General features: G+C 45.2%; 1 protein-coding gene across 1 annotated transcript in view; it reads left to right on the top strand.

The window, feature by feature from the left end:
- LOC137374908 (endothelin-converting enzyme-like 1) overlaps positions 1–26,807 on the top strand; it is a 127,148-nt gene that overhangs the window by 60,058 nt on the left and 40,283 nt on the right. Inside the window, exons 9-13 of the mRNA XM_068041490.1 lie at positions 19,727–19,830; positions 20,125–20,183; positions 23,740–23,791; positions 23,901–23,968; positions 26,079–26,203. Coding sequence (XP_067897591.1) covers positions 19,727–19,830; positions 20,125–20,183; positions 23,740–23,791; positions 23,901–23,968; positions 26,079–26,203 — 408 coding nt within the window. The remainder of the gene's footprint in view (positions 1–19,726; positions 19,831–20,124; positions 20,184–23,739; positions 23,792–23,900; positions 23,969–26,078; positions 26,204–26,807) is intronic.

Genomic DNA, 26,807 nt, shown 5'->3' with positions numbered 1-26,807 from the left:
TAAGGCAAAGAAACCAGCCAAACAAGTTCTTCGGTTTAAAAAAGAAAGGTTGAAATTTATTAAACTTAAACTCTAATTCGTTTAACACCTATGAATACACGACGCGCCCGTGCTAGCATGCATACACGATACATGCAGATAGAGATAGAAAAGAGCAGAAGAAATAAAGTGGAAAAATTTGAGGCAATATCTGAAGATGGTTTTGGTTACTATTCTTCGAGCTCGCTGTAGAGTCCTTGATTGTAGGCAGGTCTTGCTTTTCGTTGGGGCCCAGTATTCTTCTTAAACCTTGTTCGATGTAGGAGACTTTTCTCTCTTGAGGTTCATGTGTCCTCAGTGGGTCCAGAGACTTGTGAGAAACAGATGGGAGCAGACAAGAGAGATCTTCTCAGTCCAGGAGTAAACAGTCTTTCTTTCTCAAACTGTCTGTACAATTCAAAAAAACTCAGGTTGCCCAGCAGGTTAGTCATGTGACTAGCTGGTTTGACCACGTCTGTTTGTGGATTCGGCCATCTTAGCAGTCATCCTGGAATGTGAGCTTCCTCACCTTCAATGTCTGATGATCAAAGTCCATTGTGGGTTGAATGTGTCAGGGAATGGTCCTTTGTCTCCACAGGCGCTGTCTGTTAGTATGTAAATGTTTTATCCAGCCACAGCTGATCTGTTTAACAAGTCATTTCTTCGCTCCAGCAACAGTTTAAAATCAATGTTCATATGACAAAATTAATATGCCTCATTCTTGGCAGGTGGGGGTCTGCATAACAGTGACTGAAAGGTGATTGAAAAGAGGCCTTTTAAAATGATGAAGGGGTTGATAGAGTGGATAGGAAAACACAATTTCCTCTGGTTGGGGGAGTCAGTCACAAGGGGTTATCAATTTAAAATTGTCACTAAGAGAGTGAGGAAAGTGGTTAGGACAAACTTAATTTTGCAGAAGGTTAGTAGAGCATTTTGCATTTTGCTTTGCCCCAGAGACCATTACATAATTTTAGGGAAAATTGGATAAATAATTGAAGCAGAGGTTGCAGGACTATAGGGGGAGAGTGGTGCAGGTTGGATTGTTTGATCTAAGAGCCAACGCCGATACGACAGACTTCCTTCTGTGCTGGAAACCTCTATGTTTCTAATGATTCGCAAATATAGTGCTCGATTTTGTGAACTAACTGTTTCTGTAGAGAACGGAAATAAATTCTACAAAAAAATAAAATCCACCTGTCAAGAAAGTGAATTGAGAAAGAATTGCAACAGGCCACGAGGATTACGTAAAGTTAAAAGAGACAGAGAAATAAATCATGAACAGTTCAATATGCAGAAAGTGAGCGTTGATGCTACTTTGAAACCAGTTATTTTGTTTTTGAACTCAAAGTTGGAAAATACCTTCCCCAGGCTGTTTTGTGAATAGAACTTTAAAGGCTTTGATCTCACAAAATTTGCACAGAAACCATTTCATCAAAACAAGTGTGCTTACTAATTCCTAATGTTCATTGTGAGTAGTTAATGATGGCAGTTTAGTACAGGTTGCCACACAATGTGGTATGGTGAACAGTTGGATGTATTGTTCTAGGTTCATGACCTCCCATGTACGGGATATTGTTGTGGATTTGCGATAAACAGCAAAGGGATGGCCCTTCTGCTAACCTCAAAAAAAGCTGTCCACAAAGATTTGGGTGGGGGGCAGGGGTTTACAGAATTGATTTCCCTGTTCTGATGTGAACTTGATTTCACCGCCGCCTACAGGGGATCTGTGGCATCTAGCAACAGTGAAGTCATCAAACAAGCTGATCAGCCAATCAGATTGCAGAATTCTCAGACAGCAATACAGGAAATAAAAAATATGGACTATAATTCACTTTTTAAGTCATTTTACAGAAAACAAAATAAAGATTTGGACATACACATGGGATTAAGGTAGAAGCTAAAATATCATAAACTTCAAAAAAAAATTTTAAAAATCATGGAAGTTTTAAATGTTTTTATGAGAGAATGACACTCCGCACATGTAAGAATTTTTTCAGAGAGGTAGTTCAGCTGTAATTAAGACTTCGTACATCATTAAAAACTAGTTACACTTCATTCAACAAAATTTTTTACAATGAGAATAGTGTGTAAAAAGTTGAAGATCACATTAAATCATTGATTCTGTGTTGATGGCATCTGTGAAATAGTCTGTGGAGGAGCAGGGTAACAGTGACAGTAACCTCCGGATTTCATGTTTAACTGCACATGTGCAGTTGCCAAAAGTTACTGTCTGTTCCAGACAGTAATGTTGGCAATGCTGACAGTTTCACTATCATTACAACTGCAAATTCCAGGCCAAAACCTTTTGACTGAAGTGGAAACCTTTTTTTTAAAATATATTTCATGGGATCTGGGTGTTGCTGGCAAGGCCAGCATTTATTGCCCATCCCTAATTGCCCATGAGAAGGTGGTGGTGAGATGCCTTCTTGAACCATTGCAGTCCATGTGGGGTAGGTATACCCACAGTGCTGTTAGGAAGGGAGTTCCAGGATTTTGACCCAGCGACAGTGAAGGAACGGCGATATAGTTCCAAGTCAGGATGGTGGGTGGCTTGGATGGGAAGTTGCAGGTGGTGGTGTTCCCACGCATCTGCTGCCCTTGTCCTTCTAGGTGGTAGAGGTCACGGGTTTGGAAGGTGCTGCCTGAATAGCCTTGTTTGTGTTGCTGCAATGCATCTTGTAGATTGTACACACTGCTGCTGCTGTCCGTCGGTGGTGAAGGGAGTGAATGTTTGTGAACGGGGTGCCAATCAAGCGGGCTGCTTTGTCCTGGATGGTATTGAGCTTCTTGAGTGTTGTTGGAGCTGCACCCATCCAGGCAAGTGAGAGTATTCCATCACACTCCTGACTTGTGCCTTGTAGATGGTGGACAGGCTTTGGGGAGTCAGGAGATGAGTCACTTGCTGCAGGATTCCGAGCTTTTGACCTGCTCTCATAGCCATGGTATTTATATGGCTATTCCGGTTCAGTTTCTGGTCAATGGTAACCCCCAGGATGTTGATAGTGGGGGATTCAGAGATCGTAATGCCATTGAAAGTCAAGGGGAGATGGTGAAATTCTCTCTTGTTGGAGATGGCCGTTGTCTGGCATTTGTGTGGCACGAATGTTACTTGCCACCTATCAGCCCAAGCCTGGATTTGTCCAGGTCGTGCTGCATTTCTACACAGACTGCTTCAGTATCTGAGGAGTTGCGAATGGTGTTGAACATTGTGCAATCATCAGCAAACATCCCCACTTCTGACCTTATGATTGAAGGAAGGTCATTGATGAAGCAGCTGAAGATGGTTGGGCCTATGACATTACCCTGAGGAACTATTGGAGCTGAGATGATTGTCGTCCAACAACCACAACCATTTTCTGTGGCGCTAGGTATGATTCTAATCAGCAGAGAGTTTTCCCCCGATTCCCATTGACTCCAGTTTTGCTTGGGCTCCTTGGTGCCATACTCAGTCAAATGCCGTCTTGATGCCAAGAGCAGTCACTCTCACAACACCTCTTGAGTTCAACTCTTTTGTCCATGTTTGAATGAAGGCTGTAATGAGACCAGGAGCTGGCGGAACCCAAACTGAGCATGACTGAGCAGGTTATTGTTAAGCAAGTGCTGCTTGATAGTGCCGTCAATGACACGTTCCATCACTTTACTGATGATTGAGAGTAGACTGATGGGGCGGTAATTGGTTTCAAAGGAGCATTGTTGTCTCACAAGAGAAGCTGTGATAGAAGGCAACTACAGTAGCAATAGTATTATCAGATATGGGGCAGGATTTTCCATTTGGGATTGGGACCCTAACGTCAATATAATTTCAAGGTCCCGACTCCGATTCAAGGGGAAAGCAGTCACAGGTTGCAATTTTCCCAGACGTCAGCCCGAATTGGCTGGAGAACGGGGTTGGCAGCTAATTAGCTGTGGTGGGCACAAGGAGGTGGGAGGCTGAAAGTGTGGGCTCGATTTAAAAGGATGACAGCAGCTATCATTGTAGCAGCCATCTTGCATCGCAAGGGCAGGCAGAAGCGAGGAGGATGAGAGGCAGCCCAATGTTTAGTGATGCTGTCTTTGAGGTAATGCTGGAGGTGGCACAAGAAAGTAAGATTTCTTGTTCCCAGAGACTGGCAGGAGAAGGCCACCCAACCGAACCAAGCAGATCTGGCTGGAGGTGGGAGAGCATGTGAGCAGCCACAGTGTCATGAGGGGGACCTGGGTGCAGTGCTATAAGAGGTTTAATGACCCTCGTTCTGGCAAGGTGAGTGCAACGCGACACCCTGATGACAAACCTGCAGGTCTGCAGCCACCAGCAGACGCACCAGTGGAGCAATCTGAGGGGCCATGGTGCTCCTGAAGATGAGGGAAATGTGTTCCCAAGGTAATTACTGATTCGTAAGCAAGGCTGAAATCACTTGGGCTACAGAGGAGCTCACAGCTCTGGTAAACGCAGCATCCCATTTAAACGAGCCGTTGGAATTGGTGAGAGAGGACAGCATTGCCTTATCTCTCTTTTGTACTTCCATGAGAAGAGGATGCGTAATGCTAAGGAAAGGACGGGCACAAGAGGAGGAGTGCCCAGCTCGCCATCTTTACTAGAATGGAGGAGGTAGCACTGAACATCGCAAGGGTGGTGCCACATGAGGAAGTGGGTGTTGGAGAGATGGGAATACCTGTTGGAGAGGGTGAAAAGATATTCAATTCTGTAGATGAAGGGGATGGAGTGTACTCCTCCCGATGTGACAGCATGCCAAAACTTCACCTACATTGGGAAGCTTCAGCTCTGCAGAGGCATGTGCTGTCAGAGGTGAGTTCTCATGATCTCCTCCTTATGTCTTGCACAAGGCCATTTGTGGAGGGGGGCGCATATCAGTGCCAGAGCCACATCACCAGGGTCCTCGGATGAGTTGGAAGCCACAGAACCAGCACCGTCACATCATTTAAGTGCACCCTCCACCAGTGCAGATACACTCACATTGGTGGGTCCTCATGCGTGATTAGAAAGGTTGGTACTGGGTGAAAAGCATGTCATGAGCGAGCAGGAGGAGATGAGAAAAGCAGAGGCAACTGTGGGCAGTTCTACACAGAGAATGAAGGACAGACACAGCCATGCTCAGCTGGGCGCAGATGCAGGACCGTGGGAGTCACAAGTAAAGCAGCTCTACTTTGACGAACAGCGTGAGATGTGTGCCCACATGTCGGAGTTCCCTGAGGCAGTGCGGAGTCATGGACTGAGAATGGAGGATTTCATTCAGCTGATGTGCACCATCATGGCTCAGGGCTTTGAAAGCATGAACTCCTCCATTGAGAGAGTGACCAAACTTATGGAGAGCCATATGCAGCAGCACTGTGTGGGTGCAGGAACAGCACAGTGAAATGAACAGAATACATGCAACATTCTGTAACATTGACCAGTGAGTGGCACGGATGATGCAAAGTTACATGGGTGGATGTTGCACCCCCAGCTGATGGTCTACTCTAGTGATCCAGAGACTCATCAAACAGCTGAGGCAGTCACTGATGAGGATGAGGGTGTCACCCATCAAGGGGCCCCATCATCAACATCATCAGCTGCCTTGACCCCTCTGCCTGACTGAGGGACAATTTATGTAGCAGGACGCTGTGTAGGAGGCTGCCTCTGCAACGATGCTAGTGCAGCAGCCTCTGGAGATGGCCTCACTGATACCTCCACAACGAGGACAACTGCCCGGGCATCTCAGCCACAAGCAGATACACATAAGGAGGCTACCTCCACCTCATCCAAGGCCACAAGAGAAGCACCACGTAGAAGTGGCCGAGAGCTAAGACCACTGCGTCGGTCATTGTACTGAATGGTTCACTTGGTAACTTTCATTTGTACTTATGTGAATTGTTATTTTTTAATTACATTGAAGAAGTTGAGCCATGATCTTTGAAGTGTGATCTTCCATTCTTTAATGGCAAAACTGGAAAAGAGAGAAAAAGGGAGGCAAGTGCTCTTTAAATGGGGACACTGAAACTGCTGGAGAGATGTGGACTATGCAATGTCGGTAAGAATGGAACTATTAATGGATGTGTTCTCACAGTCAGAGCAAAGTGAGCATCAAAGCATAGGAACATAGGAGCAAGAGTAGGCCATTCAGCCCATTGAGCCTGCCCCACCATTCAAAATGATCAAGGCTGATCATCCACTTCAATGCCTTTTTCACACACTATCCTTACATCACGTTTTGTCATTTGTATTTAGAAATCTGTCAATCTCTGCTTTAAACATATTCAATGACTGAGCTTCCATAGTCCTCTGGGGTAGAGAATTCCAAAGATTCACAACCCTCTGAGTAAAGAAATTTCTTCTCATCTCTGTCCTAAGCGGCTTCCCCCTAATTTTGAAATTGTGTCCGTTGGTTCCACACTCCCCAACCAGGGGGAACATCTTACCCAGGTCCCTTTGTACATCTACACTTTCTAATCCCTGACCATTTAAGAAATTTTCTGCACATCTATTCCTCCTACCAAAGTGGATAACCTCACATTTTTCCACATTATATTCCATCTGCCACATTTTTGCCCACTCACTAAATCTGTTCAAATCCCCTTGAAGCCGCTTTGCATCTTCCTCACAACACACATTTCCACCTAGTTTTGTGTCATCAGCGAACTTGGAAATACTACATTTGGTCCCCACATCCAAATCATTGATATATATTGTGAACAGCTGGGGCCCAAGCACTGATCCCTCCAGTACCCCACTAGTCACAGCCTGCTGACGCGAGAATGACCCGTTTATTCCTACTCTCTGTTTTCTTCCTGTTAACCAATCCTTAATCCATGCCAGTATATTACCTCCTATCCCATCTGCTTTAATTTTGCTAGCCAACCTCCTGTGGGGGAGTTTATCAAAAGCCTTCTAAAAATCCAAGAATAACACATCCACCGACTCCCCTTTATCAATTCTGTTAGTAACGTCCTCAAAAAACTCCAACAGGTTCGTCAAACATGATTTCCCATTCATAAATCCATTTTGACTGTGCCTAATCAGATCATTTATCACATCCTTTAGAATAGATTCTCGCATTTTCCCAACAACTGATGTAAGGCTTAACAGGTCTGTAATTCCCTGTTTTCTCTCTTCCTCCCTTCTTAAATAGTGGGGTGACATTTGCGACCTTCCAATCTGCAGAAACCGCTCCAGAATCAACAGAATTTTGGAAGATGATCACCAATGCATCCATTATCTCCATAGCAACCTCTTTCAACACTCTGGGATGTAGAATATCAAGTCCCGGGGATTTGTCAACCTTCAGCCCCATTAATTTCTCCAATACAACCTTCTTACTAATACTAATTTCCTTCAATTCCTCATTCCCCCTCATCCCTTGGATCTCTAATTCTGGGAGAGTTCTTGTATCACCCTCGGTGAAGACAGACACAAAGTAATCATTTAGCTTCTCTGCCATTTCTCTGTTCCCCATTATAAATTCTCCTGACTTTGCCTGTAATGCATCCACATTTGTCTTAGCCAAATGTTTCCTTATTCGTACCTGTAGAAGCTTTTACAGACTGTTTTTATATTTTTTGCTAGCTTACATTCATATTCTATTCTCCCTTTCTTTATCAGTTTCTTCACCCTCCTTTGCTGTATTCTAAAATCCTCCCAATCCTCAGCTTTACTCCTATTTCTGGTAACTTTATAGGCCTTTTCTTTTAATTTTATACAATCCTTAAATGTCTTTGTTTTACATGCTTGATTGCCTTTATTTTGGGGGTTTTTGTGCCTTGAAGGAATGTATAGTTGCTGTAAACTATGTAATATTTCTTTAAAGACTATCCATTGCCTATGTACTGTCATACCTTTGAATGTATTTTCCCAATCCACCTCAGTCAGTTTGCCCCTCATACCTGTATAATTTCATTTGTTCAAAATTAACACCCTGGCTTAAGATTGAACTACCTCACTTTCAAACATAATGTAAAATGCTATCATATTATGGTCACTCATCCCTAAAGGTTCTTTTACAACAAGATTATTAATTAGCCTTTTCTCATTACATAAAACTAGATCTAAAATTGCCTGTTCTCTAGTTGGTTCCTCAACATACTGCTCTAGAAAACCATCCCTAACACATTCCAGAAACTCGTCCTCCACAACATTAATGCTCATTAGGTTTACCCAGTCTATATGCAGATTGAAATCACCCATGGTTACTGTATTATCCATGCCACATGCTTCTCTAATCTCCTGATTAATACCATGCCCCACACTACCACTGCTCTTTGGTGCCATATAAACAATTCCTACCAATATTGGCTACGCCTTGCTGTTTCTTAGCTCCACCCAAACAGATTCCACATTTTGTTCTTCCGATCTGAGATCCTCCCTTATTAATGTACTGATCCCATCCCTAATTATCAGTGCACCACCACCTCCTTTTCCTTTTTGCCTGTCCTTCCTAAATGTTGAATATCCTTGAATATTCAGTTCCCAGTCTTGGTCACCCTGTAGCCACGTTTACGTTGTGGCAGTTAGATCATATCCATTTACCTCTATTTGGGCCTTTAAATCATCTACCTTGTTGTGAATACTGCTTGTATTCAGGTAGAGTGCCCTTAACCTTGTCTTCTTGACATTCTGCATTCGAAGCCTTGTTGATGCTCACCTTTCATTCGCCTGCCTTCTTGCTACTTTTGTACCTCATGTTACCAGCTTTACTTCCTTTCAATTTGAGTTACCCCTCAGGTTCCCATCCTCCTGACAAGCTAGTTTAAACCATCCCCAACTGCACTATCAAACTCCCTGCGAGGATATTAGTTCCTGTCCGGTTAAGGTATAGCCCGTCCATCTTGTACAGGTCCCACTTGCCCCAGAACCAGTCCCAATGCCTCAGAAATCTGATGCACTCCCTCCTACACCAATTCTCCAGCCACTTGTTCAATAGATCAATCCTCCCACTCATATGCTCACTAGCACATGGCACTGGGAGTAATCCTGAGATTACTACCTTGGAGGTCCTGCTTTTTAATTTCCTTCCTAACTCCCTAAAATCTGCTTTCAGAACCTCATCCCTCTCCCTACCTATATCATTGATACCAATGTAGACCACAACCTCTGGCTGTTCACCCTCTCCCAGAAGGATGTCCTGCAGCTGCTCCATGACATACTTGACCCTGGCACCAGGGAGGCAACACACCATCCTGCAGTCACGTTTACTGCTGCAGCAATGCCTGTCCGATCCCCTGACTATTGAATCCCCTATCACTATTGCTCTTCCACTCTTCTTCCTGCCTTCCTGTGCAGCTGAGCCACCCATGGTGCCACAGACTTTGCTATGGCTGCACTCCTCCAAGGAACCATCGCTCTCACGTGTATCCAAAATGGAAAACCGATTAGCAAGCAAGGTAGACTCAGGGGACTGCTGCACTGCATGCTTGATTCTCTTAGACTGCCTGGTGGTCACCCATTCCCTTTCTGCCTGAATGCTCCTAACTTGCATTGTGACCACCTCCCCAAACGTGCTATCCAAGTAGTCCTCTGCCTCGTGGATGCATAACAGCGACTCCAGTCGCCGCTCGAGTACCGAAACCCAGAGCTCAAGCTTCTGTAGCCAGTGACACTTCCTGCAGATGTGTTCATTTCGGACAAGTGGTGCATCCATGACTTCCCACATAGCACAGGACATACATTCCAATTAGCCAAGTTGACCTGCCATAAAGTAACTTTAAAATCTTTTTATTACAATGAGAAGTAAAATAACTTACCAGTTACTCACCAATCAACATCTTCCCCTGTACCGAAGGAAAAGGCAGCTGCTGGAGGCTGAAAAAAGGTCATAGAAAGAAAGAAAGAAAGGAGTCACTCCCTCACACACCAAACTCCTACTTTACACTCTGTGCACTCAAATTTATTTTCTTCTTAATTTATGTTCCCCTCCTTACTGAACTCCCTCGCTTACCAAACCCACTTCTTGACACTCTGTGCCCTCCAGCAGCACTCAATGTAGACAAGCAGCACTGAGAGTCCCCTGAATTTCTACTCTGAAAACAATGCTGTGTCAGCTCTGCGAGAGCTCAGAAACCAGTTTAAGCCAGCTACCTAACTAACTAGCTGCGGATACTCTCAGAATGTTAGTATACCCCTGTGTAAAACTGCAAGAAACCTAACTTACCTCTTAACTGAAACAGGAATTTCAATTCATTGCTATACGTAAACAAAACTAGTCTTGAGAGATTAACCCTTAAAATTCACTCACTTACCAAACTCCCTTCTTCACAGTCAGTGCAGACTAGAGTACACCAATGCATCCACTATCTCCATCTCTATCTCCATAGAGATAGTGGATAGTTAGAGTATAAGAGCATGCAGTCCTGCTAGATGAGTAGCACTCAGGTGAAATGTGCAAGGATTAGATGTGCACTGGCATCCACGCCATCCTTATTTTTTATTCGTTCGTGGGATGTGGGCATCGCTGGTTAGGCCTGCATTTATTGCCCATCCCTAATTGCCCTTGGTGGTGAGTTGCCTTCTTGAACCTCTACAGTCCTTGGCATGTAGGTACAGACCACAGTGCTGTTAGGAAGGGAGTTCCAGAATTTTGACCCAGTGACAGTGAAGGAGCGGCGATGTAGTTCCAAGTCAGGATGGTGTGTGGCTTGGAGGAGAACTTGCAAGTGGTGTTGTTCCCATGCATCTGCTGCCTTTGTCCTTCTAGCTGGCAGAGGTCGCGGCTTTGGTAGGTTTTCGAAAGAGCCTTGGTGAGTTGCTGCAGTGTATCTTGTATATGGTACACATTCTGCCACTGTGCGTCAATGGTGAAGGGAGTGAATGTTGAAGGTGGTGGATGGGGTGCCAATCAAGCAGGCTGCCTTGTCCTGGATGGTGTTGAGCTTCTTGAATGTTGTTGGAGTTCTACTCATCCAGGCAAGTGGAGAGTCTTCCATCACACTCCTAACTTGAGCCTTGTAGATGGTGGACAGGCATTGCGGAGATAGGAGGTGAGTTACTCGCCACAGAATTACCAGCCTCTTACCTGCTCTTGTAGCCACAGCATTTATGCGGCTGGTCCAGTTCAGTTTCTGGTCAATGATGACCCCCAGGATGTTGATAGTGGGGGATTCAACGATGGTAATGCCATTGAAATTAAGGGGAGATTTAGATTTTCTCTTATTTGAGGTGGTCATTGCCTGGCACTTGTGTGGAGCGAATGTTACTTGCCACTGATCGGCCCAAGCCTGGATGTTGTCCAGGTCTTGCTACATTTGGACATGGGCTACTTCAGTATCTGAGGAGTCGTGAATGGTGCTGAACATTATGCAATCATCAGCAAACAGCTCCACTTCTGACCTTATAATGGAGGGAAGGTCATTAATGAAGCAGCTGAAGATGGTTGGGCCTAGGACACTACCCTGAGGATCTCCTGCAGTGATGTCCTGGGACTGAGATGATTGACCTCCAACAACTGCAACCATCTTTCTTTGTGCTAGGTATGATTCCAACCAGTGGAGAGTTTTCTCCATGATTCCCATTGATTCCCGTTTTGCTCAGGCTCCTTGATGCCATACTCAGGTCAAATGCTGCCTTAATGTCAAGGACAGATACTCTCGCCTCACCTCTGGAGTTCAGCTCTTTTGTCCATGTTTGTACCAAGGCTGTAATGAGGTCAGGAACTGAGTGGCCCTGGTGGAACCTAAACTGAGCATCAGTGAGCAGGTTACTTCTGAGCAAGTGCCACCTGACAGCACTGTCGACGGCCCCTTCAGTCACTTTGCTTATGATCGGGGGTAGACTGATGGGCAGTATTTGACCGGGTTTGATTTATCCTGCTCTTTGTGGATAGGACATGCCTGGGCAATTTTCCACATAGCTGGGTTGATGCCGGTGTTGTAGCTGTACTGGAACAGCTTGGCTAAGGGGGCGGCTACTTCTGCAGCACGTTTTTATTACTATTGCCAGAATGTTGTCACTGCCTAAAGCCTTTGCAGTATCCAGTGCCTTCAGCTGTTTCTTGATATCACATGGAGTGAATCGGATTGGCTGACGACTGGCATCTGTGAGGCTGGGGACCTCAGAAGGAGTCCAAGATGAATCATCCACTCGGTACTTCTGGCTGAAGATGGATGCAAATGCTTCAGCCTTAATTTTTGCATTGATGTGCTGGGCCCCCATCATTGAGGATGGAGATATTTGTGGGGCCTCCTCCTCCTGTTAGTTGTTTAATTGCCCGCCACCATGCATGACTGGATTTGACAGGACTGCAGAGCTTAGATCTGATCTATTGGTTGTGGGATCGCATAGCCCTGTCTATTGCACACTGTCTGGGATCCAAGTAGTCCTGTCTTGTAGCTTCACCAGGTTGACACCTCATTTTTAGATATGCTTGATGAATGCTTTGACTCCTAAGATGGCTTTGCTACCCCTCTTCACAGCATGGGTACTATTCTGCTCTGCATCTTCCTTATTCTCTTCCTCATCCTGCTCCTCCTCCGACGATGAACTGTGTTGATCCAGCACTTCATCCTCTTCATGGTCCACACCTCTCTGGAGGGACATGTTATGGAAAGTGCAGCAGACCACCACACTGTGTGAGCCCCTTGAAGGAGTGTACTGCGAGGTGCCACCCAACCGGTCCAGGCACCGGAACTGCTTTGTGTTTATACCAAAATATATTTTATTCATAAAAATCTGTAAAAAATACATTACAAAACAGTTCCAAAAAGCACCAAGTCAAACAATACAAAGAGTGCAAAGTTTCCTTCAATACAGGAGTGAGTTTCCTCACAACCCTTTCATTTCATTTTACATGCCATGTACATTTTACAGCAAACAAATATTTTCTGGATACAGCCCGAGGGGTTTTCCATGGATCCAGCCCCTCAGTTCAGCTTGGTGGGGGGACCTTACACAGTGGTCTTTCCCCATAGAGCATTTGCCGCAGCTGCCCCAAGCTTTAGTGCGTCCCTCAGCACATAATCCTGGACCCTGGAATGTGCCAGTCTGCAACATTCGATCGTGGACAACACTTTGCTCTGGAAGTCCAGCAATTTTCGGGCAGACCAAAGGGCGTCTTTCACCAAATTGATAGTCCTCCAGCAGCAGTTGATGTTTATCTTTGTGTGTGTCCCTGGGAACAGCCCGTAGAGCACAGACTCCTGTGTTACAGAGCTGCTTGGGATGAACATCGACAAAAACCACTGCATCTCTTTCCACACCTGCTTTGCAAAGATACATTCCAGAAAGAGGTGGGCAACTGTCTCTTCCCCAACACAGCCACCTCGAGGGCATTGTGCGGAGGGTGTGAGACTCGGGGCATGCATGAAGGATCTGACGGGGAGGGCTCTTCTCACCACCAGACAAGCTACATCTTGGTGCTTTTTTGAAAGTTCTGGTGATGAGGCATTCCGCCAAATGACTTTGGCAGTCTGCTCGGGGAACCATCCGACCGGATCCACCATCTCCTTTTGCCATAGGGTCTTGAGGACATTCCGTGCAGACCACTGCCTGATGGATTGGTGGTCAAAGATGTTTTTCCGCAGAAACATTTCCATAGGTGGTACGGCACGGTCCAACTGGATGGAGCGTTCCGCAGCAATGTGACCAGGCCCATCCTTCACAACACCGGGGACAGATAGAACCTCAGCACGTAGTGACACTTGGTGTTTGCGTACTGGTAATCAACGCACAGCTTGAAGCAGCCGCACACGAAGGTGGTCATCAGGATGAGGGCGACGTTGGGTACATTTTTCCCTCCATTATCCAGAGGTTTGAACATCGTGTCCCCCCGGACCCAGTCCATTTTGGATCCCCAGATGAAGCAAAAAATGGCTCGGGTGACTGCCACGGTGCAGGAGTGGGGTATGGGCCAGACCTGCGCCACGTACAGCAACAGCATTAGCACCTCGCATCTGATGACCAGGTTCTTACCCACAATGGAGAGAGATCACTGCTCCCACATGCTCAGCTTATGGTGTATCCTGGCTACTCACTCCTTCCAGGTTTTGGTGCACGCCCCGGCCCTTCCGAACCATATCCCCAACACCTTCAGGTAGTGTGACCTGACGGTGAAGGGGACAAAGGATCAGTCAGCCCAGTTCCCAAAGAACATGGCCTCGCTCTTGCCTTGGCTCCCGAGGCCAGTTCGAACTGGTCCCAAATGCCCATCAGTCAGATCCCAGCAGAAGACAGCGACGTCGTCTATGTACAGGGAGGTTTAAACCTGCGTGCCTCTGCTGCCTGGGATTGTCACCCCTCTTATGCCCGCATCCTTCCTAATAGACTCAGCAAAGGGTTCAATACAGCAAACAAACAGGACAGGGGAGAGAGGACAGCCCTATCTGACTGCAGATTGGATCGGGAAACTTACTGATTCCCACTCATTGATTGAGACTGCGCTACTGATGTTTGTGTAGTGCAGTTTGATCCAATTGCAGATTTCCTCCCCAAACCCCATTTTGGAAAGCACCTCCATCATGTAGGTGTGCGATATCCTGTCAAAAACCTTCTCCTGGTCCAGGCTGATGAGGCAGGTGTCCACACTCCTGTCCCATACATATGCGATCGTATCCCTGAGTAGCGCGAGACTATCAGAGATCTTCCTGCTGGGTACAGTGCAGGTCTGGTCAGGGTGAATCACCAACTCCAGAGCAGACTTGACTCGACTGGCTATGACTTTGGACAGAATCTTGTAGTCAACATTAAGCAGTGAGATGGGCCGCCAATTTCTGATTTCTGCCCTCTCCCCCTTCCGCTTGTATATGAGGCTGATGATGCCTTTCCTCATGGGTTCTGACATTCTGCCGGCCAGAAGCATATCCTCATATACTTCCAGCAGGTCCAGGCCAACCCAGTCCCACAGGGCCGAATACAACTCAAACGGTAATCCATCGCTTCTGGGGACTGTTACTCGTCTCGAAGGACTTGATGGTCTCTGTCAGCTTGTCCAGAGTTAGCGGCTTGTCCAGTCTCTCCCTCATGCTATCATCTAAAACCTCTGTGATAGATGACAGGAAGGACTGGGAGGCTCTGCTGTCTGTGGGCTTCGCGCCATACAGCCCAGCATAAAAGAATTTGCTGATCCTTAGTATGTCGGACTGCGAAGACGTTACCGAGCCATCCTGTTCCTTCAGGCTGCTAATCACAGAGCTCTCTCTGTGTACCTTTTGGAAGAAGTAATGCGAGCACGACTCATACTGCTCAATGGAGTGGACTCTGGACCGGAAGGTGATCTTAGAGGCCTCCGTGCAAAGAGCGAGGCCTGCTGGCTCCTCACCTCATGGAGGTCCTCCTTGACCTCGACCCCCATCGACTGCAACCGGAGCAGGTTTTGCATTCTTTTCTGGAGTCGGGACATTTCTCTGTCTCTCTCTCTCACCCTCTGAACACCTTTGAAGATAAAGAACGTCTTGATGTTCTTCTTGATCACCTCCCACCAGTGAACTGGAGACTCAAAGAGGGGTTTCACGGTTCTCCAACCTTTGTAATCCCTTTTGAGTTCCTCATCGTTCTCTGGGGTTAGCAGTGTAGCATTGAGCTTCCATGTCCCCCTGCCAACCCGCTGGTCGTCCTGTAAGTGACAGTCGGCCAGTAAGAGGCAATGGTCGGAGAAGAACACCGCTTGACGTCAGTGGTTCTGACCATGACAGCACGGGACACAAACAGGAAGTCAATCCTGGAACGGACAGACCCGTCCTATCTTGACCATGTGTATCTGCGCTGCGCTCCGTCTGCAGGTTTGCTGAAGACATCGTGCAGCTTGGCATCTTTAACTGTTTCTATTAGGAATCTGGACGTAGCGTCCAGTTTGCTGTCGTCACTGCCGGATCGTCCAGCTGCATCAATGATGCAGTTGAAGTCACCGCCGAGAATGACCGGCCTGGACGTCACCAGCAGCAGTGGGAGCTGCTGGAAGACGGTCAGCTGCTCGCTGCATTGAACCGGGGCGTACACATTGATCAACTGGAGCGGAGCATTTTTGTACATTACATTTGCTATGAGGAGGCGACTGCCCACCACCTCCTTAACTTCGGAGATGGTGAAGTTACCTCCCCACAGCAGAATACCCAGGCCGGAGGAACGGGAATCATTACCCCTGACCAGATCAATGGCCCGTGGGACCACCATCGCAACCATTGCCTTTGATGCTGAGGTGTGTTATTCCACACTCCTGCAGAAACAATAGATCGGCTTTGAGCTTGGCGAGGTAATCCAAGGTTGAAACACATCACGTAGTGGATTTAATGCGACGCACGTTAATTGAAGCAATTTTGATACCCATTTTTTAAGTTAGTTTTTTCTTCCCATACCATTTGTCCTTGCTAGTCCTAGTCCTTCAGTATGTTCCTGCATACCCATAGTGTACACAAGCTGTTTCATGTTCGTTGGGCTCAGAAACCCTTCCTGGTTTCTCTTGCAGGGTTTGTTTCGCTGGGGTGACATCGGGGGGGTCTTGTAGGCAGCAAGGATTGGGCCATCCTCTGCTGTTCCCCTCTGTTCCTCCTCAAAAACATCACTGCTCCCGGCTTCCTGGAGCTGGAGAGCGCCAGACGTGTTGTTGCTCTTGGTGTCCCGGAGCTGGGATTTGCTGGGCATGTCGCTAGGTTCGGTGCTTTGGGTTTGAGGCGCGCTGGGCCCATCACAGCTTCCAGTGCCCGGGGGCTGGGGGGCTTTATCTTCCAGCTCCTTTGAGTTCTGCCACTTCTTTTGTAGGTGCCGTCGTTCCGGCACTTCCTTGTCCGGTGAGGAGGAGCTACTGTAGTCTGTCTCAGACGGTAGCCTCCTCTTGCCATTGGTTTGGGTGGTGGCCTGTTCCGCTTTTGGAGGTTTTTTCTTTGTGGTTTTCCTTTTTACCACTTTTATGGCCTGTTTGTCCTTCTGCTGCCTCCTCCTCTATTGATTCTGTCTGTGGAGGAGGGGTTTCCAGGCACAGGGTAGGTGTTGGGTCACTGGTTTCAGCTGTCTCCCCTTTCTTCTCCTTCTCAGGTAGACTTTCCTCGCTGCGGAGAGGGTTGCTTGTCTCCTTCCCAGCACCAGACGCATTTGTCGTTCCTTCTCCCAGCCTTTCCTTGGACCTTGCCGCCTGAGCGTAACTAAGGCAGCGCTTGGGGCAGGTTTTGTAGAGGTGGCCTGCCTCACCGCACAGGTTGCAATACTTACTCTACTTACAGTCCTTGGTCTGATGGCCTTCCTTCTTGCAGTTCTTGCAGACGACTGTGCTGCAGTTAGCTGCCACGTGACCAGATTTGCCACAGGTGCGACAAACTCTGGGCTGTCCAGCGTAGACCAAGAAGTCTTGACTTCCCCCGATAGCGAAGCTAGAAGGAGGGTGGATGATGGCTCCATTGGCATTGACCTTCAAGGTCATCTTGCCCTGCGGCTTGCTGGTCCAAATTCCAAATGGGTCCTTGACATCAGTACTGCTGCCGGCCACCTCGATGTACCTGGTGAGGAAGGTGACTACATCCACGACAGGAACATAGGGGTTGTAGAGATGAATTGTCCCCACCCGGTCACGTTGTGACGGCAGCGTGAAGAGTGGCTCCATTTTGAGGATCGACAGCGGCGCCATGTTTCCCTTCTCCTTGAACACCTTCAGGAACTTGATGCATCCCGCCACATTCTTGAACGTCACGTCGAAATATCCACTGCTGGGGAAGTCCTGCAGGCAGAAAATGTCTGCAGCTTGGAATCCACAAGCAATCGATGAGGATTTTCTTGATGAAGAAGGTACGATCAACCGGTGCATCTCCTTCCTTGTCCTTCACCACCACCCGAACGGTGTTACGCACGCCCTGGCCTAAAGCTCTAGAATTGGTTACAGCCATTTTACTCAAAGCATACCTGGGACAGGATCAAAGGCCACTGATCATGGTTTGTCCCCTGCATCTTCAGATGCCCAGTGGCCTGCTCGATGGTGGTCTTCGAGAGCGGATGGCTTTGATTGTAGAGCCTCTGTCTCAGACACATGTTAAGGTGTGAGTAGCCATCTCTTCGATGGATATTCCTTCTCCCTTAGAAGCCATCCACAGAGTTTCAGTGGTGACATGAAAAGTAGTGGCACCCTGTACTGGCGGAGGATGAAGGCATCATGGCAGCTGCCAGGAAAGTGAGCACACACACGCATAAAGCACTTGTTGTGCTCACAACCAGCTGAACATTGAGGGAGTGGAAGAGAGGAAGTGTTGATGAATCTCACTGGCCACTCACTCGGTACTTTGATGGCCACATGGGTGCAGTCAGTGATATCCTGCACCTGTGGAAATCCAGCAGTGGAGGCGAATTCCACTGCCCTTTGTGCCTGTGATGCCCCATCTATTTGAAATTGTATGTAAGCATCAGTGATCTATGAAATGCAGTGGTGTGCTGCCACTTGAGACGCCACCAAGATCCGCTGCTGATCCTTGGTATGAGCCAGAGGTGAAGAAGTTCAAGGCCACAGTGACTTTGATGGCTACTGGCAGGGCATGTACTGTGAGGTCTGAGGTCTTACTGAATCAGGGCACACATCTCACATACCATTTGTCTATATAGGCGCAGTCTCCTGTAGCCCTGATTCCCTGACATTTTCTGGGATACAGTTGATACTTAAGGAATGACCTTTGTGCCTTCCTGCTCCTCATTCCTCTCCTCTGCCCTACTCATGCCCGGGGCTCTGTACCTGCTCCTGAGGATGTTGATCCTCATCGCTACTCATCCACATCTCCACGTACCTTAATCCCATGTCCAGCTGTTGCCTTACTTGCAGTCAGCTGCGCTTACTGTACCACATCCCCTGACGCCAATGATTCCATGATCCGTGGAGGGTCACGATGCCCTCCAGTGTTTGAGCGTGCACAGACCACTTGGTCCACTAATGCTACTTACGTGCTGACAATTGTGTGTTAGTGGATGAGTAGCCCTTTCAACAATGCACGCTTTTATGAGCCCATCTCATTGAATGGCATGGCCATGACTGGCTCCCCACTGCGTTGCTAACTCCTTCTACTTGGCCCGTTCCAGATCAAGTGTGGATCCTGTGCCTTTCCAGAAAAATTGCTGACTAGCCCTTCATGAGCTGGTTATCTCATTAACAGCCTTAATTGGTTATTGTTCACTATTAGGCCACCTTTCCCCTCGTCACAAAAATTGCTCACTGTCGGAACAGCATTGGGAAACCGATATCAGGAAATTATATACGAACCCACCCCCATATGGCCATGAAAATCCGACCCAAGGTGCCAGACTGTGAGCCCATCACAATTATCCAATAAAACTATTTTGAAGAGATCGATGGTCCAGCACTTTGTTTAAGCACTTCAAGGTAAACACCGCAGCCTCACAGCTCCAGCGACCCGGGTTCGATTCTGGGTACTACCTGTGAGGAGTTTGCAAGTTCTCCCTGTGACCGCGTGGGTTTTTGCCGGGTGCTCCGGTTTTCTCCCACAGCCAAAGACTTGCAGGTTGATAGGTAAATTGGCTATTGTAAATTGCCCCTAGTGTAGGTGTGGGGATGTGGTAGGAATATGGGATTAATGTTGGATTAGTATAAATGGGTGGTTGATGGTCGGCACAGACTCGGTGGGCCGAAGGGCCTGTTTCAGTGCTGTATCTCTAAATAAATAATAATAGCAAGTTTCCCATTCTATTGGATGCTGACAATAAGGGAGTTGTTTGCATCAAGGATTTCTGGTTTGCTGGAGATCAAAAAGTGGCCTATTGAAAATAAAATATAGCATTTCAGCCTTTATACAACTACATTTCTTAAAATTTCTTCTCCTGTTTTAGTTTGAAGTGAATGAGAAGACATATTTCAAAAATGTGCTTAACAGCATAAAGTACAATATTAAACTCTCAGTAAAGAAAATACGACAACAAGTGGACAAGACTGCGTGAGTATTTTGCTCTTTTACTCACTGCGACAAACCCAAAACTATAAAAAGCCACAATATCGGTATTGTGTTGGTGCTATGCATTAATGCTGTGAAGTGCAGGGATATTGATATATGAATCCGGCCAATATTAGCTGCGTTACTGGTTGTAAACCAGATGCTTTACTCAGGTTCTGAGTTGTACATTTAACAATTGTAAAATGCTGCGTTGTACTCTTTGTTGGTAATTATAGTGTCACTGAAATAATGCTGAACAGTGATAAAATTTGTCTTCCAAAATATTTTTGTTTACAGATGGCTGCTTCCTCCTCAAACTCTAAATGCTTATTACTTATCCACACAAAACCAAATGGGTAAGTAAATATAGATCAATATTTCATTGTACTGATGGTTATGATCCTGTTAGGGACCATTATCTTTTAAAAAGAGAAAGTAGAATTGACAATTATTACTGAAAGAATTACGCCACAAGATTTCACTTTTTAAACAAAAACCCTTTCTGTACAAGAGGTAAACAAAGCAAAACACTTCTAACTTAACATTTATAGTTTGGAAACACTTATACTTTAAATTTTTAAAAATCTTAACAGAACATGAAGTTGTCTACTTCAAACTCGAATTCTCAACAGAACACTCCTGTTCAACTGTTACCTCCCCCCCAAGAGTCCCCTATACGTCCCGGGTTCTTGGCGGTTTATTCACTTCTCCTGTGACCAATCCAAAGTGTCCCTCAGCTCTTAGGAATTCACTTCGATTTCCTTAGGTTCTCAACTGTCTTCTGAGTTACGAGATCACCTCCCGAAACTGGATTTCCCAGCTTGAGCATGGGCCTGCCTCAAAACAGAAACACCCCGATGGCCTCTTTGAACCTGAATCCAGCTGAATTCCAAAAGCCAACTGCTTGTCTGAAGCCAACAGCTTTTCCAAAAGCCAACTGACTGACTGGGCTGTATGTTACCAGCCCTTTGACCTCGGGGGTCGTGGCGGGGGGTGCCCGTAAAATACTTGCAGAAGTGGCCCACCATGACCCATGATGCCGAGAAGGCCCCGCCACATTTTACCAGCAGCGGCGAGGCCTTGGTGCGGCCCCCCTGCCGGACGACAGTGGGGCCTCCATTTGCGTATGATAATGAATGCAAATAAATGGTAAATAACTCACCTACACCGGGCAGCCTTCCCACGCTGATATTATTGCTGGCCACCACAACTCGCGTGCCTTCGGAACTCCATTCAGAGTTCCGAGGCGAGACACTGGTGGGGAGGGGTGGAGGAGTGAAATTATCAGGGCGGGAGTGGGGGGAGCAGGGAAAACATTTTTTATTGACTGTGGGGATGGTGGGAAGGGGTTGAAGGGCAAATGTGATGAGGTTGGCGGGGTAAGTTCGGGGTGGGAATAAACTTAATGTTTGTCATATTGGCCAATAAAAAAACCATTGTGGGGGGGAGGTGCGGGGTGGGGGGGGGTGTTGGGAAAGGGCCTCCAGCTTTTAAAATGAACAATAGTATCTCTTTAAAAATTCAAACTTTTGCCAAGGGCTTGAAGCCCTTTAAAAATGGCGCTGGCGTCGGCGCAGTGGCGCCGGATGCCATTGCCAGGGACGGAGCAGCAGCCCCCTCTACGTCATCGGGTGTGGCCACTTCGCCCCTTCTATTAAATGAGCCCCCACTCGATATATCATAGGGGCTCAGCAGCGGCGCTTCTGCGCCTGCAGGCCGCTGACTTCAAAGCGCATCGCCGTGATTTGCGGTGCGCTAATAAAATTCAGCCCACTGTGTCAGTAAGTACACAGATCAAATATCTAACAGGCACCCTCTGCATCATCTATCGCCATAGCAAGTGGTACATATGGGATGTCCCAGATAGCAATTTAATAGATTATTTCCAACTCCAAATCTTCTCTTTGTTCCAGGAAATCATATGACTAATTTAAACCCCTGACTGAGGTAGCTGCAGACAGACTGTCTCCATGAACAAGTTAAGAACAGTTCCCATTGTGTAGGGTCTTCACATCCCAATATGACCTTACTAAATAAACATGAGCCACCCTTTTATTTTAGGCTTGTTTGCCAACTTCTCAAACCAGGTGTTTTCATATGTCTTGCATTAAAAAAAATTCCCAAATTAAAAGTTAACTCTAGAAAATTAATACAAACCATGAACAAGGTGATCATAACATGATTATGAGTAAAGCCTTCTTTCCGACTATATTTGTAAGCCATGATTCATAGTTGTGTTGTACATGTATTTTTATTGCTTCACAATATAGATTATTTGATTGTTTTGCCATTTTTTGGATGTATATCCTAGTTAAACCTTCCTGAGACCAAACTTTTCATTCACTAAAACCCTTCACATACAGCAATTATGAACGAACAGTTCCTACACATAATGAAACAATTACCTCGCACCACATTTAAAAGGGCATTGTTCCCATTTGAGGTGTTTCATTGAGGTAAATCAGAAAAATTATGCACCCCAATCAATATTTCCTTACACCCTGACATTTCCCTGAATCCCCACCACTTAGAGTTTAATCATCAACTTTCATACGGAATTATCATCAAATGCTTATGAAAATATAAGTACACACATCATAAGGTTTACCACAAGGTCAACCATGGTTGTCACTTCCTCAAAGAAATTAAGGAGGTTGGTCAGGCATGATTTTCCCTAACTAAAGCTGTGATGACTGCTGCAGGATTTTATTATTTTGGTCAGGACCCTGCGTTGGGGTCAAATGCGGGTCCTGACCGTGCATCGTCACAGGAACAGTCACCCAATAAGAATTTCACCTGGATTGGCCAATTAGTGGCCAGAGCGCATGTTGTCTGTTCAATTAAGGATGGCAGGCGTGCTCTAAAAGCTGGAGGGCCAATAGGACACCCTGCTGTATGGAAGGAGCTGCAGCTTGCCGTTGCAGGTAAGCGAGAGAGGGCACCTCCATCTTGAGGCACCCTCTCAGCAACTTTTAAAAATTTGAAATAAAAAAATGGCCGCAGCTGCTGGATCACCATTGTGGAGGTGGAACCCCTCAACAGGGCACTGCAGTTGTGCCCAGATAGGTGGAGTGGTGAAGGGGACTTCAAAGTCTTCCTGGAGCATTGGCCCCCACCAGGCAGCCCCCTGCTGCCAGGAGGCTACCTTGATGCTGGCAACGCCACAGAGGGCTCAAAGGCTGACTGGAAGATTGCAGTCGGCCTCTGACCATTGACCTTAATTGGCTTCTTAATCACCTTAATTAGCTACCTGCCACTTATGGGTGATTAGCTGTTCAGCCCCAGATCCGGCCTTTCTGAAAATGGCTTGGGGACGGGATGGTGCTGATAAACCGGCATGCCAGCTGACGGCACAAAATTACGTGCCCACCTGCCTCTGTTCCTGTCCCCATTTCAGGGTAAAAATCCTGTCCCTGTTTATCAGGTTGTTATTGTACAGACAAACTTCAAATTTACTTTTGTTAATGTGTCAAAATTTACAAATAATATATTACATTTTTTTCTGTCATGCATTTCTGTGGAAGCTTGTACAGCTTAAAAATAGAATAATGACTGCCGTGTTTTTTTATTTGTAAGGATTTGTTATCTGTTTTGTTTTTCACCTTGATAAGGCTTCCTCAACATTTATATCTAGCCAATGCAAACATTGCCTCAATCTCCTGGTCCTAAATTGTCATTATTGTCAGAAATATAAAACCTGGCCTCCACTCCTTTCAAGTTTAGCTATCTGCAGGAAGCACAGTTTACCCTTATGTGTGTTCTCCTAAGCATACACCTGCAAATTTGTAGAAAATGTGGAAATCAATTTGTTTTTAAGTGATAGACATATGAACATGAACCAGTGTTGTCAGGAAGCAAAAATGTTCTTGAAGTTAAAAATGTATTCGGTATCTTTTTTTTTCACCTCCTCAGTATTTCCAGCTGGGATCCTACAGCCTCCACTTTATGACCCTGAATTTCCTCAGTAAGTATTCCAAGTCAATAATAACAATATCCTAGCTGAATATACATTAATCTTCTTGACCACGAAAACCACTTTTTAAACTGATTCACGTCAAAATATCTGTTGACAGGTCCCTGAATTATGGAGGTATCGGAACTATTATAGGACATGAGTTGACACATGGTTATGATGACTGGGGTATGTTTTAATTTCAGACAGCATCTTATACTTTGTTTTTATGTGCCATTAAACTAGATCAAATATTTCTATTTCCATTCCAATATACAGGGCAGCAATTATAAGCAGCACCCTGTCATTAATTATTTCACTGCAATCAGTCATATTCTGGTGATGAACAAGGTTAGTGTGAATGTGTTTGTGATTGCGGATGAAATCCTGAGGATTTATAATGAGATGAAAAAAATTACATGCACACAAAAATAAGAATAAAAATTATAATTAGCATTGTCTCAAAATTACATAGCTACTTTGTATTGACCTTCATAGTAAAGGATGAGGATAAAGTACCAGAGATGCAGGAACACTTAAAAATAAATCAAGGGGAGGAAGTAACTGGATTCAATATAAGTAAGAAAGAAAAGTAGTGATGGAGAAACTAATCAGATTATAGACGGACAAATCTTCAGGATCTGATGGCTCCCACTCCAGGATATTAAAGGACATCGATGAGGAAATTGTTAATGTGTTAAGTCTTGATCTTCCAAAACTCTCTCAAGTCAGGAATTATCCCCTTTGATTGGAAAATACCAATGTTATTCCGTTTTATGATTCATTCACAGAAATGTAACTATGCTTATCCAAATAGCAAGAAGTAGATAAATCAATGATAAAGGTTACTATCTGCTTGTGACTCTCCTTACTTCTTAACCTTCTATCTTTCCTTTCATATTCCTTGATCTTTTAATTATCTCTTTCTCATTTTTGTCACTTCTTTCACTCCTTGTTTTTTTTATGAACTGCCTGGGACCTGCAGAGCCACCATATCCGTGGGCAAGGTGGAACTTCCACCCAATGGCCTCAACCATACTGGAGTTTTTGGGGGTTGGGCACTTCCATTAAGTGACAAATACTTATGTTGCAGCTGGGGCGCCTAACTCAGGCAAGTAGAGTAGGGAGCTGGCCAGTTTTGATTGAAGTGGGGAAACTCTGCTCTTCAGCAATTTAGTAGCTTTCAGTGCTCTAAGCAATGCCACACTCCAGGGATGCACAGATGCTCTCTATGTCCAGCTTTGCTAAGATTGTAAATGCAGGAACTAAACTGTTTATTAACCATGCACCTGTCACAAAATGGCTCAGAAATTTCTTGGGCAAAAAGGGGAAGGAGTTTCAGTATAATCAGGTCTAGACCTAACATTCACCCTCAGTAGCCCTTACTCACTTCAAACACGATGTTCTAACACCAGAAATGGCACCCTTGTTTTTATTTCTGTTTTTTGTTTCCTTTCTTTAATGACTGTTTCTCTTTTCACTACATTTATCCCCTCTCTGCTTGGTCGTTTGCCACCCATTCCTAACCTTATGAAACTGCTAGTCATGGCTTTTACCTTGTGCTTAAGTGTGTTTGGATAAATCAATTGTCCAACCACAGGCACCAAAGGGCATACATTCCATAAGGCTCAGTGGACTAAGACAAGAAATCAAACTGTGTTCACATAATAACAAATTCTGTTTAAAATATAAATATGCCATTTCATCCTGATTAGGCAGAATAAAGATATCTTACAAAGTGACTCTGAAAACTGTCCTTTGATTATTTTTGCAACTTTTTTGGCCTGGAGGCCTACCTCTACTCAAAAATGTTTTAGTACTAATCAATGAAGCTTGCACAAGTGCTTCACTCCTTCCAAACAGAGAATGAAATAAATGTTACTCAATAGGTGGCGCTCACTTCACTGAGTTGCATAACTCTGAAAAACATGGATGTTGGCAGTCAGTTACATAGAGATGTCACATCATATCATAGCCTCATATCCTAATCTCATTCTATAGTGAATTGTCATATACAAATGAAAAAAGAATCCAGTTGCAAGATAATTGATTCCCAAATGACTATGGATCTGAGGCCCTTACTTGCAGCTTCAGGGGTGCTGGCTTTGTTAGTTTATGAATAAGTTATAAGTTGAGAATTTTATGGAAGTAAAACAGTCTATTTTGGGTGGAGTGGAATGGTAGAAGAAGTAGGATTTTTTTTCACAGTACAAATATGCTTGTTTTCAAATATGAATTTGCATGTCACAATGTGAAAATGCAGTTATGAATTAGTGGCATAATACTTGTTTTGTTTCAGGGAGTCATTATGATAAATATGGCAATCTCAAAAAATGGTGGACAGACGAATCCTATGATAAATTTATTAGGAGGGCACAATGCATTGTCAATCTATATGAAAACTTTACTGTTTACAACCAAAGGGTAAGTTCTCTGATGCCCCTTACTTCTGAATGCACACAAGTTATGAATTCTCATTTATTTATTAAGCCTAATACATTTATAAAGGTTATTTGAAGAAAGGCAAAAGCTGATTTAAAATATGTGTCAGAATATTGTAAAAAGAAGTGGGAGAGTCAAATATTTTGGAGATTGCATTTGATCCATTTTGCAAACCAGTCCAGGTTCATTGAACAAAATATTAGAGCAGGGCTGAACATTGTCACAAAGGTTTCCATTTTTTGTTAAAACTTGAGAATTTTAAAACTGAAAAGGATTTCATGGATGCTGAAATCGTGAAGAAGCTGAACTTTGGGTTTTTTTTTTAGAAGGAAAAGGTCAACAGAAGGTTGACCAGTAAGCAAGTTTTTGCTACAAGGCATATGAACACATAAACACAGCAGGAGGTTGTGTTTTGATCTTAAGAGCTATTTGCTTATTAACAAGTCAGGATTTATGGTGTTATAAAGGACTTGCCTCTGGAAAGGCTTTTGTTTCATTTTTGAACTGTTAAAAAAAAAGCCAGCTGGTTTGGCTAAAAACAGGCAGTTGGAGTTTGCTTATTGACCTACCAGGGAGGACAGAAGAT

The sequence above is a fragment of the Heterodontus francisci genome, chromosome 11, assembly GCF_036365525.1.
Source record: "Heterodontus francisci isolate sHetFra1 chromosome 11, sHetFra1.hap1, whole genome shotgun sequence".
NCBI lineage: Eukaryota > Metazoa > Chordata > Chondrichthyes > Heterodontiformes > Heterodontidae > Heterodontus > Heterodontus francisci.
Note: the sequence above shows the minus strand (reverse complement) of the source record. Positions and strands in the feature narration are given on the sequence as shown.